The following is a 16998-nucleotide window of genomic DNA, read 5'->3' as shown; positions in this document are numbered from 1 at the left end:
GACGTCAAGCGCTCACAGCCACTGGTCATCCAAGTCAACAGGTTGGGAACAGGGCATTGTGGGAAATTCCATCCTTCCCTCAACAACAGGGTCCCATGATTTTCCCAGCAGTGTGTCTGTCCTGCCCACTTGGGTGGGGGGGAGAGCGAGTGTCTCGGTCCCCTTGTGGAGCTGTGATTCCCTCACCACCATTAGCCCCCAAGCCACATGGTCCTGGAAGGTTGATCATGTTAAAGCACAAGACTGGGAGTCAGGACTCCTAGGTTCTAGTCCCAGCTCTGCCACTGACTGGCTGTGTGACCTTGGGTGAGTCTCTTCCCCTCTTCATACCTCAGTTTCCTCCTCTGCAAAATGGAGGCTTGTGCCACAACCCTCCCCCATGGGGAGGGAGGGGAGCATCAGCTAGTGGAGGGATCCAGCAGGAGGAGACGGGGTGCAGCCTGCAAGGAGGGGGTGCTTGTTACAAGGCAACCAAATCACTCCACATGAACAGAAAAGAAACCAGAATCTCCCAGCCCCCGGGCTTGGGCCTCGCCCCCGGCCGTCCCATACACCTTTACTTCCCAAGAAGCCAATGTACAGCCCCTGTGTGGCATTAACCCCCTATTCACTGGGATCCGGTAGTGCTGCAGCCCCTGGGATGGGGAAATGGACGTTTGTGGAGGCACCTTCCCCACCTTTGAGCCTGGATGAACAGCACTAGGGAGAGCCAAGGGGTTTAGGGTTAATTATTAACTTGCCCGCCCACCTCTAGTGCTCGGAGTCCCTTTAAGAGCAGAGTGAAATCACCAGGCTGCTGCTGCTGCCTAGGGTGCAGAGCCGGCTCTAGCGTTTTTGCCGCCCCAAGCAGCAAAAAAAAAAAAAAAAAAAAAAGCCGCGATCATGATCGGCGGCAGCTCTACCGCCGCTTCATTCTACAGCGGCAATTCGGCGGCAGGTCCTTCGGCGGCTTGCTACGCTGGTGCCTGGAGCCAGCCCTGCTGTGTGGGGGGTAGCTTTTGTTGGCACAGCCGTCAGTCCCTGGGGAGGGGCGTTTGCCTTCAGGCTCTAGATACTTTGGGCCTGATCCTCCGCCCTTTGTGCTGTTGTTTGCATCGGAAGGTTGTGTGGCTCATGTGATCTCAGGGTGGCTCACGTGTCTCTTACATGGGGGTCTGTGTGGCTCCCATGGGTTTGCTTTACCCTCTAACTGGGCCAAACACCGTGCTGCGCAGGGCAGGGCCGTGGCAGGCTGGGGGTGGAGAGCCAGGCCCCTGCACTGCCCGCGTCCTCACCCCAAACCTCTCCTTTCTGGCAGGAAGCTGAAGGAGGAGGAGCCGCGAGCCTCGTCGCTGCCGTCCATCCCCAACCCCTTCCCCGAGCTCTGCAGCCCCTCCAAGTCGCCCATCCTCAGCAGCCCCTCGGCAGGGCAAGGCCCGCAGCATGAAAGCGGCCCCCACGTAAGTGCACCTGCTCAGAGGCTGGGAGGGCACGGCAGCTCCTGGACGGGTTTGCTGCATTGGCCACAGCGGTGGTTGGACACATGGGGAATCATTGGGCCTGCGTGCCAGGACACCTGGGTTCTCTCCCTAGTTCTGGCAGGGGGCGGAGTCTAGTGGTTGGGGCAGTGGGGTTGGGTATCAGGACTCCTGAGTCCTATTCCCAGCTCTGCCGCTGACCTGCTGTTTGACCCTGGGTGGGTCATTTCCCCCGTCGTGTTACTCAAGAACTAATGGTGCTAGTGCCCCATTGAACTCCCGAGCTGGGTCAGTCTGGGATGTGCAGGGCAGCTGGGCATGACGGGGCTTGACGAGGCAGGCGGTTGGTTTCCATAGGGATGGTCGGCATGGATCCCGGTGTGTTTCGACCCGCAAGCTTGTAATTATAGGTGGGACAGTTTCCAGGCACCCTTGGAAACTTTCCAGCACTTCCCACCTGACACCTCCCCAGGCAATCACCTGCCTCCTAGCTGGGTCCAGCACAACCGCTTAACCCCTGGTGTGCCGAACAATGCACCCTGAAAACACCAGGCACCCCAACACGGTGTGGCCCGCCCAGTGCCCCCGCCCCTGCTCGAGACCTGGATCAGTGCCCCCTTGTGCAGAGACTTTGGTGGGCTGGTACTGGGGGCGGGGAAAGGGACTGGCAGCCCCACGTGAGAGATGGGTCCTGTAACATTGTGGCACGGGATAATGAAATTCACTGATGCCACTAAACCAGGTGCAGTGAGGGCTGGGAAATAACCCTGAGAGAGAGACTGGATGGTTACTATTATTTAACCTCTGTGTCACTGTAGTGGTTAGCGATCAGGGCCCCACCGGGCTGAGTGCTGTATAAACCATCCCTGCCCCAAAGACCCCACAGTCAAGCCAGGTGGATGAGACGGGTTGGAGCAGCCCAGGAGAGCCAGGGAACAGCTGGGAAATGTAGCGGATTCTCGGAGGGAGCAGATGAGCTGAACCACAAGGGAGGGAAGTGGCTGCTCTTTCTAGGCTCAATTCCCTTTCCCTGGCAAATCTGCTTGGCTTTGCTCTCTGATCCCCGGAACTTGTTTTTCTCAAGATCTGGACCAATCGTGGTCACTGAAGATTTCACGGCACCTTTCTGGCCAAATCCCAATTTGGAAAGCTCCATTCCCCCTTGCTAAACTCCCCCTACAGATCAGTACCTTTCTTCACTCCCTGCCCTAAAGTATTAGGCAGTGTTGCCGAGGCCTTGCTCAAAGTGCTGACATGTTCCACCCCAGAAGTGGCTGCATTTCAGCAGGTTGGGACAGCGGACTCTATTTCTTCTATGTGAACAAAGTGCTTTGGGATCCTTTTGGATGAGAAGCCCTGTAGACATGTCAGTCTCTGTCCATGTGTCGGTCTTTGGCTGTTCCTTCAGGTTCGGAGGGACAACTGGACATAGCACAGGGACTCTGTGGGTTTTGATGCTGGCAGCTACCCCGGGTGGGGTGGGGAGAGTGGGATTATGTGTCTGCCCCTGGAAGAGTCGCTGGACGTCTCTTGGAGGTCTGTGTGTCCCGACGTGCTCAGATCTCGCAGCCAATTTACTGACTCGCTGGCAAGGAATAAGATTACAATTAAGGGCTTTGGAGAATAATAACTATAAAGGTTCCCTTGCCTTTCATCTGGGGCGTGGGTGCTGCTGGGTGAGCAGGAGGGGGCACTGGGGTGCTCTAATCCCCGGGGGATTTGATCACAGTCAGGAGGAGCAGCAGTGGGGCGAGGAGCAGACGGCCAGGGGGAGGGGATCGCATAGCCACGGATGGGTCACTTTCCCACAGGGTCACCCTGGTGCCGGCCCCATCCCTTCCCATTTCCCCCAGGGGTGTTGTCTCCTCTAGGGGGCATCTCACCTGCCCGCGGTGCAGGTCGCAGGCATCAGGGTGGTTCTGGGGAGCCCTTGGGTAGGGGACGGCACAGCCCCCTCCCCTGGAAAGTCAATGAGCCTTAAATCAACCCATGGCTGCCGCAAGACCCGAATCTTCCCTGGGACGGTGATGGGGTCCGGCAGTATCCCGGCGCCATGGGGTCGGGGTTTGGGGCTTGGGTGCGGCCCTTCACCCCCAGGGCTGGGTTAGAGGGTGGGAGCTGGTGTCCCTCCCACACACACTGGGAGGTCCTACTGAGAGGCCAGTGCAGCCATCCCAACAGGCTGTGGAGGCCACAAGCCAGTGGGACGGAGACCTGCAGCATGAGGCCTAACATGCTCGTGACAGTCTCCTCCCACCATCAGCAGCTCAGAGACCTCAGTACAGCCCCAGCTGGGCAGCGCCCTCCCCCCAAGCTGAGTCCTACCACACAGGGGCCTTGCTGGCCTGACTGTAAATCGATCCCCTTTTGGCAGCACCCCCCCCCCCCCCCCCGTATTTCATCCCTCCCCCCCACAGCTCCAATAGCCCTGGGAGACCAGTCAGGGCCATTCCCAGGAAGCCCACGTCACTGTTACCATTGCAACCCTCTGCCAAGGACAGGCTGCCCCCAGGCTGTGAGCTCGGGGGCAGATGATTCCCAAGGCCTCTCCGGCAGAGGGGACGACCAAGCAGGACCCCTGTTCCCTGGGGTCGGCAGCATCGGAGCAGCCAGAGCCCAAGAAGCCAAGTGCCTTTGGCTTTGATTTGGCCTGGCTGCTGGATGAGGAACCTCTGGAAATTCAGCACTTCCCGGAGGGAAGCAGATGAGCCATCATCGGAGGGAAGGAAGGGGAGGCGGGCATGGGATGTTCATGAGTTTTCTACCCCTTGCTTCTCTCTGGGCCAGAGAGCTCCAGTGGTGCCGGGTGGATAATGCCCATGGCAGGCCGCGCAGGGGCCGTCTGGGGGCACAGAGCAAAGGGTCCGTGGCACACGTAGCCAAAACATGTCCTGGAGACAGCAGGGATCAGCGCCTGGACTGGTTCCTGCCAGGCAACGGCCGCTGGATAGAGATAAAAGGAGCCACCCAGCGGGTGTCATGCGGGGCCAGCCCAGGAGCTGCTTTATTGCAGCCCTAACGGCCGTCTGCCCCCGCCGTGTGCAGACGCTCAGGGCGTGGCTGGCGTCTGCAAGGAGCAGCTCAGGTGGCTGGTAGAGAGCAGCCAACCATCGAAAGAGCCTCCTCTCCCCCACCCCCCGCCCCTAGCAGGTAGAACCAGCTGGGGAGAGAGGAGAAAGGTACTGAAGGAAACCTGAACCCTCCCTGCAAAGGTCACAAACTTCATGGCACGTGGGAAGGGGGAGCCTGTGGCTTCAGGACAGTGGCTGGCAGCCTCCCAAGCCACCCCATGGCCTGGGCTGCCTCCTGCCCTTCCCCGCTGGGGTCTGGGTGTTCAGAGCAGGGCAGCCCTCTGTCGCCCTGCCCCCTTGCACAGTCATTTGCACCAGTACAGAGTTGGGCGCACTCCCATGAGAGCTTTGCACTGGTGTTACTGACGACACAAGGCCCAGGGCAGCAGGGTTGGGCCCAACGGAGAAGCTGACGGGTTAGTCGGGTTCATCCAGAAGTCAACAGGACCCATATGGATCCCTCGGCCCCGATTCCTAAATCAATTCAAGCAGATTCTAAAAGGGTTACTGCGCAGAGAGACAAGGGATGTTAACAATCCTAATCCTTTGCCCACGGGGAGATCTCAGACATTCACACAGTCCCCCAGCCAGGCAGGGAAGGGATTGAATCTGAATTGCTCCACCTGCCGCTGACATTCAGCCACCTCTGGGGTGGGATGCAGCAGATGGTGAACAGCAACGCCACAGAATGGGGCAGGAAGTGAAAGCGAATCCTATCCCCAGCTGCAACTGTAGGGCAGGATTTGAACAAGGCGAGAGCAGTTTGTCTAGAATACCAGCGTTAACACCTCATCGGAGTATTTTTTAAGGGGGGGAAATGTGAGAAAACTGTAGAGGCAGCATGATCCAAGGGGCGGGATACCAGCCTGGGAGTTAAGTAGCCTGCGTGCTGTTCCCTTAGCTGCTTTGTGACCTGTGCCTCAGTTTCCCCTCCCACTCTTTCTTAGTTCTATTGCAGTGGTGCCCAGGGGCCCCAGTCACAGAGCAAGGTCCAATGGTGCTAGGTGCAGTACAAACGCAGAACGAAAAGACGGTCCCTGCCCCGAAGAGCTTACAGGGTCACGAGCTCTTTGGGGAGCGCCTGTCTCTCCCCCGGTGTCTGCGTAGGCTGGGCAAGTATCTGTGCAGTGTATCTGTGCAGTGCCCAGAGAACAGGCACAATGGGCCGGCTCTGCAAAGGGCATTGTTAGACGTATGGCCCAGTTCAGCAGGTGCGTAGCCCCCTCTGGTGGGTTAACTGGGGACTAGCAGGGAGGATTTGGTTTCAGCCTAGCCCCAGGTGCTGCTGCGCTTTGATTTCGTTGTAAATTCCTTGTGGGCAGGGTCCGGCCATGCTGCTGCTTCCTGCCAGGATCCCCTGGAGACGGACGGTCTAACAGGGATGGGAATGGGAGGCTGGACATCCGGGTTCAACTCCTGGCTCTCTCCCAGGCTTGCTTGCGTGACCATGGCCACCTCACGTTGCCTCCATTTCCCTGCTAAGGGCAATGCTCCAGCTCCCTCTGGGGGGGCTGTTTGGGTTCAGTGCTGGGGGACACCCCTTACCCCTGCTCCCGGGAGACAGCCCTGTGAAAGGGCTGTACGGCTAGAAACTCAATGAGCTTGTTACGTTCATACAAGCTCCCCCCCCCCCCCCCGACCCCTAACTGACTCACCTCACACCTCAATTTGCTACCAAGTACTGTAATGAGCATGGACATTACAACTGAGCCAGGAATAGAACCCAGGAGTCCTGTACCCCTAGTACCTGCTCTAGCCCCTAGATAACGCTCTTTCTGTGGCGGTGACACAAAAGGAGGCTAAGGCTACCTGGCAACCGGGTCGCTGGGCAACCCACATCCCTGGCACCACTTCCCCAGGCGCTGGGAGCAGAGGGACTCCGAAGCTACCTGCTCACTTACTGAGGGAGCCTGAGAGCCAGGGGGCGCTCACAGCCAGAGGGGGGAGCTGCTGGGGGGTTTCATAGCTGAGCTGAGGCCAGTGAACTGCAAGAGGGATTTGGGCTCCCGGGGGGCAAACCTCCCTGTGCCAAAGGGTCAGCGCCTGAGAACTGCTCTATAACCCGGCCTCACGGGAGGGAGACAGAGAGAGCTGGTGTCGGGGAGCTCTGGCTTGGATGGGGGGAGGGTCCAAACCGTGCAGGGAATCAATCCTGGGACCTTTTGCTCCAAAAGCACAGCCCGCTAGCACTTGAATTAAAGAAGCAGCTGCAGTAGAAGGTTCTTATCCTCTGCATGGAGCAGTTACAGCCAGCCAGCCTGGAGCACTTCATTCCACCCTGAAACCGCCGCTGAGATATTAACTCTCCTGCTTAGGTCTTACTCCGATCTCTTAGCTATTAGAGACCAAGATGAGACCCACCATGGGGGGTGGCAGATTACCCCACTGCTCCTGCAGGGTTCTAACACCTTCCTCAGAATCGTCTGGTGCTGGACCCTGTCAGGACATTGGGCTAGATGGATTCCGGGGCTGATCCTGGCTGGCAGTTCCTGTATGATCCCACAGTGCAAACACCCCAAAACTGGTCTTGGGGGACAATTGCTCTGGCCAGCGGGGGAGCAGGCTTGTTTGCTGTCGCCCTGCCAGGGCCAGCTCTGGCTTTTTGGCCACCCCAAGCAAAAACAACAACAAAAACACACACAAAAAACGGGGCGGCCAGAACGGCAAACCAAAATAAATAAATAAATAAATAAATAAACCTGCAGCGCGGCCGGAGCGCGGGTGCAGGGGGACCAGCTGGGGGGGGGAGGGGGAGGAAGCGGGCGGGAGAGAGAGAGAAGGGGGTGGCCAGGGCTACAGCAGGGGCGCTGCCACGTGGCCCCTCCCGCTGCGCCGCCTCCTGCCGCGAGGGCTCCGCTCCGGTCGGCGGGGAGGGAAGGAAGAGGACTGCCCTGCAGGGCACTCAGGTTCTCCGCGCCGCCGCCCCCTACAGGGCAGCCGGAGCAGAACAAAACAAAACAAAAAAAAGCGGCCGTGCCACCCTAGGATTGGGCGGAACGCCGCCTCGAACAATCTGCCGCCCCAAGCACCAGCTTGCTCAGCTGGTGCCTGGAGCCGGCCCCGCGCCCTGCTACCCTGCACACATCACTGCCTCTCCTTGGGAGGGTGATAAACCTCAGCCCAACATGGGTTTGTCCTTGGGGCTGGCTATCTGGCTCTCCACGCCCCCCCCCTGTCCTCCACTGCAGAGAGCACTGACCCAGCCACTCGTGCATTCAGAACTGAGACGTGAGGAGGGGAGGGAGCCCAGGGAGTGTCCAGACTGAGGGGGCAGGGCTGTGGGAGAGGGGAATGAACCTGGCCTGGCCTCTGCCCCACAGGTGGTAAAGGTCTTCAGCGAAGACGGCACCTGCCGCTCGCTGGAGGTCACGGCAGGCGCCACGGCCCGCCACGTCTGCGAGATGCTGGTGCAAAAGACTCACGCCCTCCACGATGAAAGCTGGTCCTTGGTGGAGCGCCATCAGCACTTGGCTCTAGGTGAGGAGGCACGTACACCCCCAGGGGAGCCTTGCACGGCTGGCTTTGTGCACATGGCCACCAGTGTGTGTATGCAACTAGGAGCTTGGGGAGAGACGTGTACAGCTGGTTCTGGGCACGTGTGTCCACTAATGCCCAAATGCAAACACAACTTTTGGGGAGGTTCATGCTGCCAGGTCTGTGTGTGCAACTGCAGGCTTGGCTGAGATCAGCCGAGGGACTATTAGCCCCCAAAGCACAAGCTCCTACCACTTGTGCTAAGAGAACAACTTGCTGAGCTGGGGCAGTGACGAGCTGCTGTAGTCTCTGAGGCTGGCCGCTAGAAGGAGACAGGCTGACCCAAGCTAAGCCAGTGTGCTGTGGTGCATGATGGTTGGCAGGGCTCTTCCCTGAGCCTGTGGCTTTCTCCTCCACAGAGCGGTGCCTGGAAGACCATGAGTCCGTGGTGGAGGTCCAGGCCACCTGGCCCATTGGGGGAGACAGCAGATTTGTCTTCCGGAAGAACTTTGCCAAGTACGAGCTGTTTAAAAGCTCACCGGTAAGTGCCTGCTGACCTTGCTACTGGGCGACCCAGCCCAGCATGACCTGGAGGGGTGGGGGGCGACCGGCCTTATATGTCTTGGACTCCAGTGGGCAGGACCCAGGCAGCATCCTAGGCACAGAACAGCCCTGCCTGGATAGAAGCCAATCCCGGACACACATTGACCTGACCAGAGGGGACCTGGTGGGGCTCAGAGGAAGAATCCCCGAAGCTGCTGGGAGATCTGGCTGCCTTCCCTTCTCCTGAACCCCCAGGGTCCTGGAGCTGCCCAGCTGGGAATGAGCTTTGAATATGCTAAAGCAACTGGACTAAGCATCTACCCCTTACTGCCAGGAGATTAATTCCAGCACCACCCGGCATTAATTGGACAACTGCCCAGGGCACCAGGAGGTCATCCTTACACAAGCTCACTGGTCCTGATCCCAGGGGAGCCAGTCCTGGTCCCCGGCCTGACGCGGGGGGCTGCTATGGTGCAGAGCCCTTCTGCTGCACTTGTGCTTGCCCCAGAGTCCCCGCTAACCATCTTCTCTCTCTCTGATCCCAGCAGTCCCTGTTCCCCGAGGTGATGGTCTCCAGCTGCTTGGATGCCAACAAGGGCATGTCCCACTCGGAGCTCATCCAGGTATGCACTGCCAGCCTGCCCTCCTGGCACTCATCACCGGAGCCCAGTTCTGACTCCAGGCCACATGGTTTGAAGCAGGAACGTGACCCTGGGGACTGTCCATAGGCACCGCCCACAAGCAGCTTCGCCCTATAAACAGGCATAGCACGAGCCTGCAATGGGGTGGGGAGAAAGCGAATGCACCTGGGATAAACCCACCCTGCAGCCTGTTAGTCAGAGAGCTTAATGCTTGAGCTGGAGGCCTGATAGCCTCAACCTTTGGGGCCAGTTCAGTGTCATCTCTTCCTTCCCACGCTCTCCCCGACCCCTCCTCTCCTGCAGAACTTCCTCAATTCCGGCAGCTGCCCAGAGATCCAGGGCTTCCTGCACCTGAAGGAGGTTGGGCGCAAGGTCTGGAAGAGGTTTTACTTCTCCCTCCGCCGCTCAGGACTTTACTACTCCACAAAGGGCACATCTAAGGTGAGACTGAGCCCACCCTGGGCAGATTTGACCCTCCCCTTCCAACAGGTCGCCCCAGCACCACTAGGGGGCACCGCAGGAGGGGTGGGGCTGAAGACATCCTATGACCGATGGGTTTCCTATAGAAGTGGCTAGTTCTTAGTTACTTTGGATGGAGTGATCTGAACTGTGCCCTCTATGAGTCACAAGTGGGGCTTGAACCCTGGATAGTTAGCTCAAAGCACAGGACGTACCTCCCTTGGACTAAAGGAATAGCTCCCTTAGCTGGTAGCAGTAGTAGGCTCTTATCCCAGTATGAAGTGCTACATGCCCTATTGATGCTACACAGACGTCACCCATGTGCATGTTGTGTAGGGCTCTGTCCCCCTCTAGTGGTGGCTGGGCCACACACGCATATTGATGAGCCTGCTGCAGCCCTTGCTAAGGGAGCGGGAGCTTTTCGCTCAGGCACCAGAGGCCCCTCTAATTCAATCCAAAGGTTCCTGGTTCAGTTCCCCTGCTGAGAACCTGCCCAGCAGACTGACAGAATGAGCACGCACTGAGCTATTAAAGCAGAAGTGATTTTTAAAACCCTTCCTTGACCTTTGATGCCATTTAAATCTGCCCTTCATTCCCTTGAGCCAGTTATGATCAGTGTTTATTATGGGTATTCCACAGGCCTGGTCAGCATGGGGGCCCCGTTTTGCTAGGTGCTGTACAAATGCGTGGGGAGACCCAAAGAGCTTAGAGACCGATCGGTTTCCCTACCTCGGGCCAGTCAGTTTCCCTTCCTGGTGTTCATGCTCTAGGGCCACGGTGGCTCCTGGGTTTGAGTCCCCTGTGCCATGTGCTTGGGTCACTGCGGCGTCTGGAGTCTGGTCTCTCCGGCCCTTCAGGGTGCTGGACGGGAAGTGTCCTGGTCCCTGGTCCCCCTGCCCCATGACTGCCTCCCCTAATACAGCACATGCTCTTCCTTCCTCTCCTCCCCCAGGACCCACGGCACCTACAGTATTTTGCTGACCTCAACGAGTCCAATGTCTACTTCATCACACAAGGGAAAAAGCACTACGGCACGCCCACCGAGTTCAGCTTCTGCATCAAGGTGAGGGAGGCCAAGGGATTTCAAGGCGTTATGGCTGCCACCTGGCACCCTAGAGGCCTCAGCAGCGGGTGAAGCAACCCCTGCCCAAACAGAGCCAAATCCATCCCTGCTGTAAACCCAGCAGAAGTGAGGAGGGTTACACCAGGGGCCCAGTGCGCAAAGTCCTTTTGGTCGCTGTTGAGGTGGAAGGGACCAGCAGCAACCATTAAGGCCGTGTGGTTAGCGCAAAGGAGGGCTGGGTGTCAGGACTCCTGGGTTCACTTGCCAGATTTGATTGGAGTGTAGAGCAGAGGGGCCTGGGATACAGGACTCCTGGGCTCTGTTCCCAGCAATCAGAGGAGATTGGGGTCTACTGGTTGGAGGGGCGGGGGGACTGGAACTCAGGACTCCTGGGTTCTTTTCCCAGCTCTCCCAGAGACTTATTGGGGCTAGTCCGTGCCTCGCTCCCCCCCCCCCAAAACAGGGCTAACAACTTGGGGGGCTTGGTTAGCGCCCGGGGAGCTCTGTGCCGTCGTCTTCCGGCTGGCGCTGGAGACGGCCCCTTGCGGTTACCGTTGTTGCTCTGCTCTGCAGCCCTACAAGGTGCGCAGCGGCATGAAGGGCCTCAAGCTGTTCTGCAGCGAGGATGAGCAGAGCCGCACCTGCTGGATGGCCGCCTTCCGCCTCTTTAAGGTAAGAGCCTCCCGCCAGCCCCTGCACCTTGCTGCCAGCCCACTGGCAGGCTAGAGCGGACAGCGACACCTGCTGGCGGAAGCGGGGACTGCACTTCGGTTCTGTTTCCTGGGGGAGCTCAGCACCACCTGGGCTGGTGAGGTTAGTGCTGCTGCTTAGCACCCCCCTCTTGGCTCTGATGCTGCCGATGCTAACGACGGCTGCTTCCTTCCCAGTATGGCGTGCAGCTCTACAGGAACTACCAGCAGTCCCAGTCCAGACGCAGCCACCAGTCTTGGATCAGCACCACGCCCCTGGTAAGCGCCTCGCCTGAGCCGCCTTGAGAAGCTTCCTTTGCAGCGTCTCCACGGGACACCTTCCCCATTTTCCCCTGGCTGGCTCAGCGGGTTGCGTTGGCTCAGTGGATTCCAAATTGCAGTGTACTGGGGAGGCCCCATTCCCACATTCTCCCTACATCCTTCCTCACTGACATGCTCACCGAAAGGGTAGAGCCCGGGTTGGAAAGGATCTGGACAGGCGGCAGCTGTTCACTGCCCTCGTTGTTCCAGGCCGATGTTCTCCTGTGTCGAAACCTCCGGATCTCCTGTTAGCACAGCAGAAGATGCTGTTTCTTCCTCCCGCCACTGGGGGTGTGGTGAATGCCTTTAGTCTAGAGAGCTGGTTGAAAAATGGAGATTTTTCCTTGGAAAGGGGTGGCAATGCATCATGGGAGGCCCTGGCCAGGGTGCATCCTGGGAGATGTAGTCCAGCTGAGGAGCCTGGCCCATAGAGAAGAATGGCAACACGGGCCAACTGAACTACAGCTCCCATGAGGCACCGTAGCAGCCTTTCCAAATCAAACCTTTTTGGGCTTGGGGGAGTTTGTTTTTCAGAAATTTCACATTTTGTGAAAAATGTGTTTCATCAAAATCCCAATTTCCCATCAAAAAACCAGTTTCAATGGAAATTTTCGACTAGCCCTTCCCTGGGCGCCTCCACCTCTCCCAGGGCGTGGGAGCGGTGCCAGCCAAGCTGCCCAGCAAGGCATGGTGCTGTTGTTCAAACAGAACTAAAGGCGAGATGGCCTCAGACAGCGCCCTCTAGAGGAGGAGCCTGTCAGCACTGGGTGCCCAAGGGAGGACAAGGAGACTGGTGTCTGACCAGATGGAGCCCTTTTGGGGGTTACATATCAGGTTCTGTCTGCACTGCTCACCTGACAATATCTCCCTGAGGGCGACCTCTCTGGAGGGCATCTATCGGACCCGGTCACTGGAGAGCGTCAGTCCAAAGTGACATTCCCTGCAGGACCTATGCAGATGATGGGGCAGTTAGTTGAGGCAGAGGCTGGGTGGTACCCAGCGATGTAGCTGGCCAGGAAATGTTTCCTTTAAAATACCCAGGGATCCATGGACCGCGGCGGGATTTTATCATGCCCATAATGGTGCTTTGATTTTTAAGTCAATTTCATGCTGGGGAAAGGTGCCCAATGAAGAGCCCTGTTTATGCTCTGAACTGCTACAGCTCAACACTGAGAGGCCCCCAGACCCCTCACTGATGGGACTCAGCACTGACATAATGGGATCCTCTCAAAGCTGCTTACAGGGCCCTGAACTGTAGAGCTGCAGGCGGTGTCCCTGTCCGACCGCTCCCGTCTTCCAGTACAGGGTCCCCCTTCCCCACCCCCGTTGCTGCGTCTCTCCTCAGCTGCTGTTTCATCCCACAGAGGAGCATGTCTGACAACACCTTGGTGGCCATGGATTTCTCGGGGTGCACAGGGCGGGTGATTGAGAACCCCAACGAGGCGCTGACGGTGGCCCTGGAAGAGGCTCAGTCGTGGAGGGTGAGTCCATGCTTCCATGCGGAGCTAGAAGTCAGAGGCCGGGCAGGGAAGTGGACTGTGGCTGGAGGCGGTGTTCAGGCCTGGCATCTTCATCAAGCTGTCCAAGCAGCTTCCAGCGGGTGGCTTATCTGCACAGAGAGCTGCACCGGGTTAACTTAAACAATTAAACTGTGATATGGGCTGGTGGATGCAGTGTTGTTGTAGACGTGTTGATCCCAGGATAGTAGAGAGACAAGGTGGGTGAGGTGATATCTTTTGTTGGACCAACTTCTGTTGGTGAGAGAGACGAGCTTCCAAGCTCCACAGAGCTCCTCCTCCGGTCTGGGAAAGGTGAGATCGTCTCAGCCCAGCTCCATCAGCGTCCAGTGGGATGCTCTGGTGTGTATGGAGGCACAGTGCCATTGCACCAGATTGGAATGAGGCTACAGTAGCCCTCACATTGCAGCCTGTACTCTCGCCCTCTCTGGGTCTGTCCTATCCGGCGCTCATTTCTGGTTTGATTTTCCATGAAAGTAGCATTGCACTAAGGCCTAATAACAACACCTCATAGTAATGCCCTGCTCCTTGCTTTCCATGCCGCAGAAGAAGACGAGTCACCGCTACAGCCTGCCAACTCCCTGCCAGGGCTCCCCGCTCAGCACAGGTGAGTGGAGACCCCTCTACCCCGCTCCGGTAGGCTGAGGGTCACACAGGGAGAGGTCCTTCCCAAAGGAATTCTAGGCTTGATCGACTTAATGGTCTCAAGTTGCAGTGGGGGAGGTTTAGGCTGGATATTAGGAAAAACTTTTTCACTAGGAGGGTGGTGAAGCACTGGAATGGGTTCCCTAGGGAGGTGGTGGAATCTCCTTCCTTAGAGGTTTTTAAGGCCTGGCTTGACAAAGCCCTGGCTGGGATGATTTAGTTGGGGTTGGTCCTGCTTTGAGCAGGGGGTTGGACTAGATGACCTCCTGAGGTCCCTTCCAACCCTGATCTTCTGTGATTCTATGAAGGGGAGCCAGAACCAGACGCTGAAGGGATACAATGAGCCCAATTCCTCTGAATCTCCTCACACCCAGCACACCAAGTGGGTGGGAAACACTAGCAGACCAGGGTGGTTGTGTCACTGGTGCAGACGGAGACACAAAGTGGAGGGGAACTTGGATTGGGGCTTGTTCCAAAAGTGAATTTTGAGATTAAAAAAAAAACAAAAAAGATTTTATAGAATCTAAAATGCCGCCCTGGATATTCTTCTAACTTTGGTTATAAGGAAATCTGGGGACTGAATTGAAACCTTCCCCAGTATCTGATCTACATGGTGGATAAGGACCTACTACTGCTGCCAGCCAAAGAATGGTCTTGTAGCTAAGGTGCTCAATGGAGACTCATTCAATTCCTGGCTCTGCCACAGACTCCCTGAGTGACCTTGGGCAAGTCATTTGATTTCTCCATACCTCAGTTTCCCCTCCTATCCTTTGTCTGTCTTGTCTATTTAGCCTGGGAGCCCTTTGGGACAGGGACTGTCTCTCTCTGTGTGTCTGTGCAGCACCCAGCACAACGGGGGCCTGATCTCAATTGGGGCCAGTGCTACTTTAATTTATTATTTGTGTTAAGATAGCACCTAGGAGGCGCAGTCACAGACCAGGACCCCATGGTGCTAGGCACTGTACAGAGACAGAACAAAGAGACAGTCCCTGCCCCAAAGAGTTTGCCTTTTTTTCTCTTTCTTGCTCTCTCCAATGCCCCTTCAGTTTTGCAAACCCCCGATATACCAACTTTCTCTGTGAAAGGGTTTGTAAGAGTCATATCAAAAAAGCTTTTCTTCCTCCATTTTCTTTTCTTTTCTTTTCTCTTCTCAGCCATCCATCGAACGCAGCCATGGTTTCACGGGCGGATCTCAAGGGAAGACACACAGCGATTGATAATCCAGCAGGGATTAGTGGATGGGTACGGAAAGGCTTTGAACACTGATTATATGGCTTCTATTAACTCGGAGTAGGCATTAACTCAAGGGACTCCCTGCTGCAGGATGTCAGTGAGGCCAGATGCTTAGCAATGTTCCAAAGACACTTGGACAGCAATTTAATCCCCAGTCTCACAATATTTTCCTTAAAGTTTCCTTAAAGGCATTTTCCTTAAAGCCCAGGCTTCTGGAGACATGTAATGACATGAAAATCTCAGCTTTTTTTTTTTAAAGTGAGTTTCTAGCCATTGTGGTTGCAGAGAAAATGTGACCCCCTGCTACAGGCTCAAAACCAAGAAGGCAAATAAGAAACCCCCAATTTTTTTTTTAAATCATTATTTTTAAGATAAATCTCATGCTTTTTGGGGCCTGACTTGCGTTTTTGAATAATTGAGGTCGGCAGCACTGCTTTTGTGGATAATATGAGCACCAGCAGCGACGCTAGAGAGGATAAAATAATAAAGCTTTTGATCTTCATGCTTCAGGGCACCCATCAGTTCTGGGGTCAGGAGGGAATGTCCCTCCTTGAGACAGGGCTGTGCAATTAGGTAGGATTTTATGCCTTCAAGTTATCCAGCACAGGCCACTGTCTGGGACAAGTTCGTTGCCAGCTCTCACTGCAAAGGGTTACAGTACCCCTTGGTCATGGCATGAGTTTGGCTGCTTTCAACAGCATTCCACGTGGGGCTGTGTTGTTTTCAGCTGAGCTGACTGAAAAGCTCAGATGCTGCTCTGGGCTCCCCCTGGTGGACAGAAGAGGTTGGGTGGGCAGCAGCAGCGTGTTGATAAAAGCCTCCTCTCTTGTTTTGATTTTTTAGGGTGTTTTTGGTGCGGGAAAGCCAGCGGAACCCCAAGGGGTATGTCCTGTCCTTGTGCCACCTACAGAAAGTCAAGCACTATCTCATCCTGCCAGTAAGTGCCCCTCCCCAGCCCCAGCTGCCACGGACTGTGCCCTCCCAGCAATATGGGTGAGGGTGCTTTATGAACTTGCTCAAGGAGCAAACCCATGGGGAGGAGATTCACATATAGGAATGGTGTGGAGCTCCCAGCTACTCCAGCCCGGGCCTTTCCCAGCAGGGGGTGCTGTAGGGAGCTGTAGGGATAAGAGTGTTGGCTGTGGGGGGAGCTCCTGTATGCTCCAGCCCTGGCCTCTCCCAGCAGGGGGCGCTGTGGGGAGTGGGGCAGGAGCACTGCCTCTGTGGGGTGCTCACAGCTACTCCAGCCCCAGCCTCTCCCAGCAGGAGGCGCTGTGGGGAGTGGGGCAGGAGCGCTGGCTATGGGGAGCTCCCAGCCTCTCCCTGTGTGAGTCCCTGAAGAGAGACCTATAATAAGACAACTCTAACCTTGGGAACGCTCCCACTCCAGTCCCTCCAGTGTCGCCTCCTGCCAGGAGAGCAATAGCGTAATAAGTTCGTAGGGGAGCTGTTCCCGGCCTGCCCTGTCCAAGCATGGGCCAGGAGAGCTAAGCACACACCTTCCCACCCCATTTCTCTGCAGAGCGAGGAAGAGGGGCAGCTTTACTTCACCATGGACGATGGCCAGACGCGCTTTGCGGATCTCATCCAGCTGGTGGAGTTTCACCAAATCAACCGGGGCATCCTGCCCTGCAAGCTCAGACATTACTGCACCTGCGTCGCCTTGTGACAGGCCCCCGGCAGGCAGCAGGACTCTGCGACGGGCCACGGCCAATGCGCCGCCAGCAGGACTAGGATCAACTCAAATTTCCGCCCCTCACCCCACTTTGGCCAGGGCAGCGCGGCCGCGGGGAACGGACCTGGCTCGTGCTCCACCCACTGCTGGGGTGTCAGTCACCACTCAGCCCCGTCAAGTGAGCACCGGCCGGGTGAGAGGCCGGGATGG

The 16998-nt window shown here is 56.9% G+C and overlaps 1 protein-coding gene across 1 annotated transcript; it reads left to right on the top strand.

Annotated features, from left to right (window-relative positions):
• Nucleotides 1–1286: 1286 nt before the first annotated feature.
• Nucleotides 1287–16782, top strand: GRB7 (growth factor receptor bound protein 7). Its single transcript, XM_065422598.1, has 13 exons — nucleotides 1287–1439; nucleotides 7849–8005; nucleotides 8422–8543; nucleotides 9091–9168; nucleotides 9490–9627; nucleotides 10598–10708; nucleotides 11282–11380; nucleotides 11596–11676; nucleotides 13083–13199; nucleotides 13782–13842; nucleotides 15035–15122; nucleotides 15957–16050; nucleotides 16636–16782. The coding sequence occupies exons 2-13, from the start codon at nucleotides 7930–7932 to the stop codon at nucleotides 16780–16782; spliced, it is 1212 nt and encodes a 403-aa protein (XP_065278670.1). The 5' UTR covers nucleotides 1287–1439; nucleotides 7849–7929.
• Nucleotides 16783–16998: the final 216 nt, after the last annotated feature.

This window comes from Emys orbicularis, chromosome 25 (assembly GCF_028017835.1).
Source record: "Emys orbicularis isolate rEmyOrb1 chromosome 25, rEmyOrb1.hap1, whole genome shotgun sequence".
Classification (NCBI taxonomy): domain Eukaryota; kingdom Metazoa; phylum Chordata; order Testudines; family Emydidae; genus Emys; species Emys orbicularis.
The sequence above is the reverse complement of the archived record's forward strand: the minus strand, read 5'-3'. Positions and strand labels throughout refer to the sequence as shown.

Bases quoted from the DNA above. Each gene is read 5' to 3' on its own strand.
- GRB7 (XM_065422598.1), top strand. From the start codon at position 7,930: ATGCTGGTGCAAAAGACTCACGCCCTCCACGATGAAAGCTGGTCCTTG. The intron at 8,006-8,421 runs GTGAGGAGGCAC...TCTCCTCCACAG, and splicing joins CCATCAGCACTTGGCTCTAG to AGCGGTGCCTGGAAGACCAT. The intron at 13,200-13,781 runs GTGAGTCCATGC...TCCATGCCGCAG, and splicing joins AAGAGGCTCAGTCGTGGAGG to AAGAAGACGAGTCACCGCTA.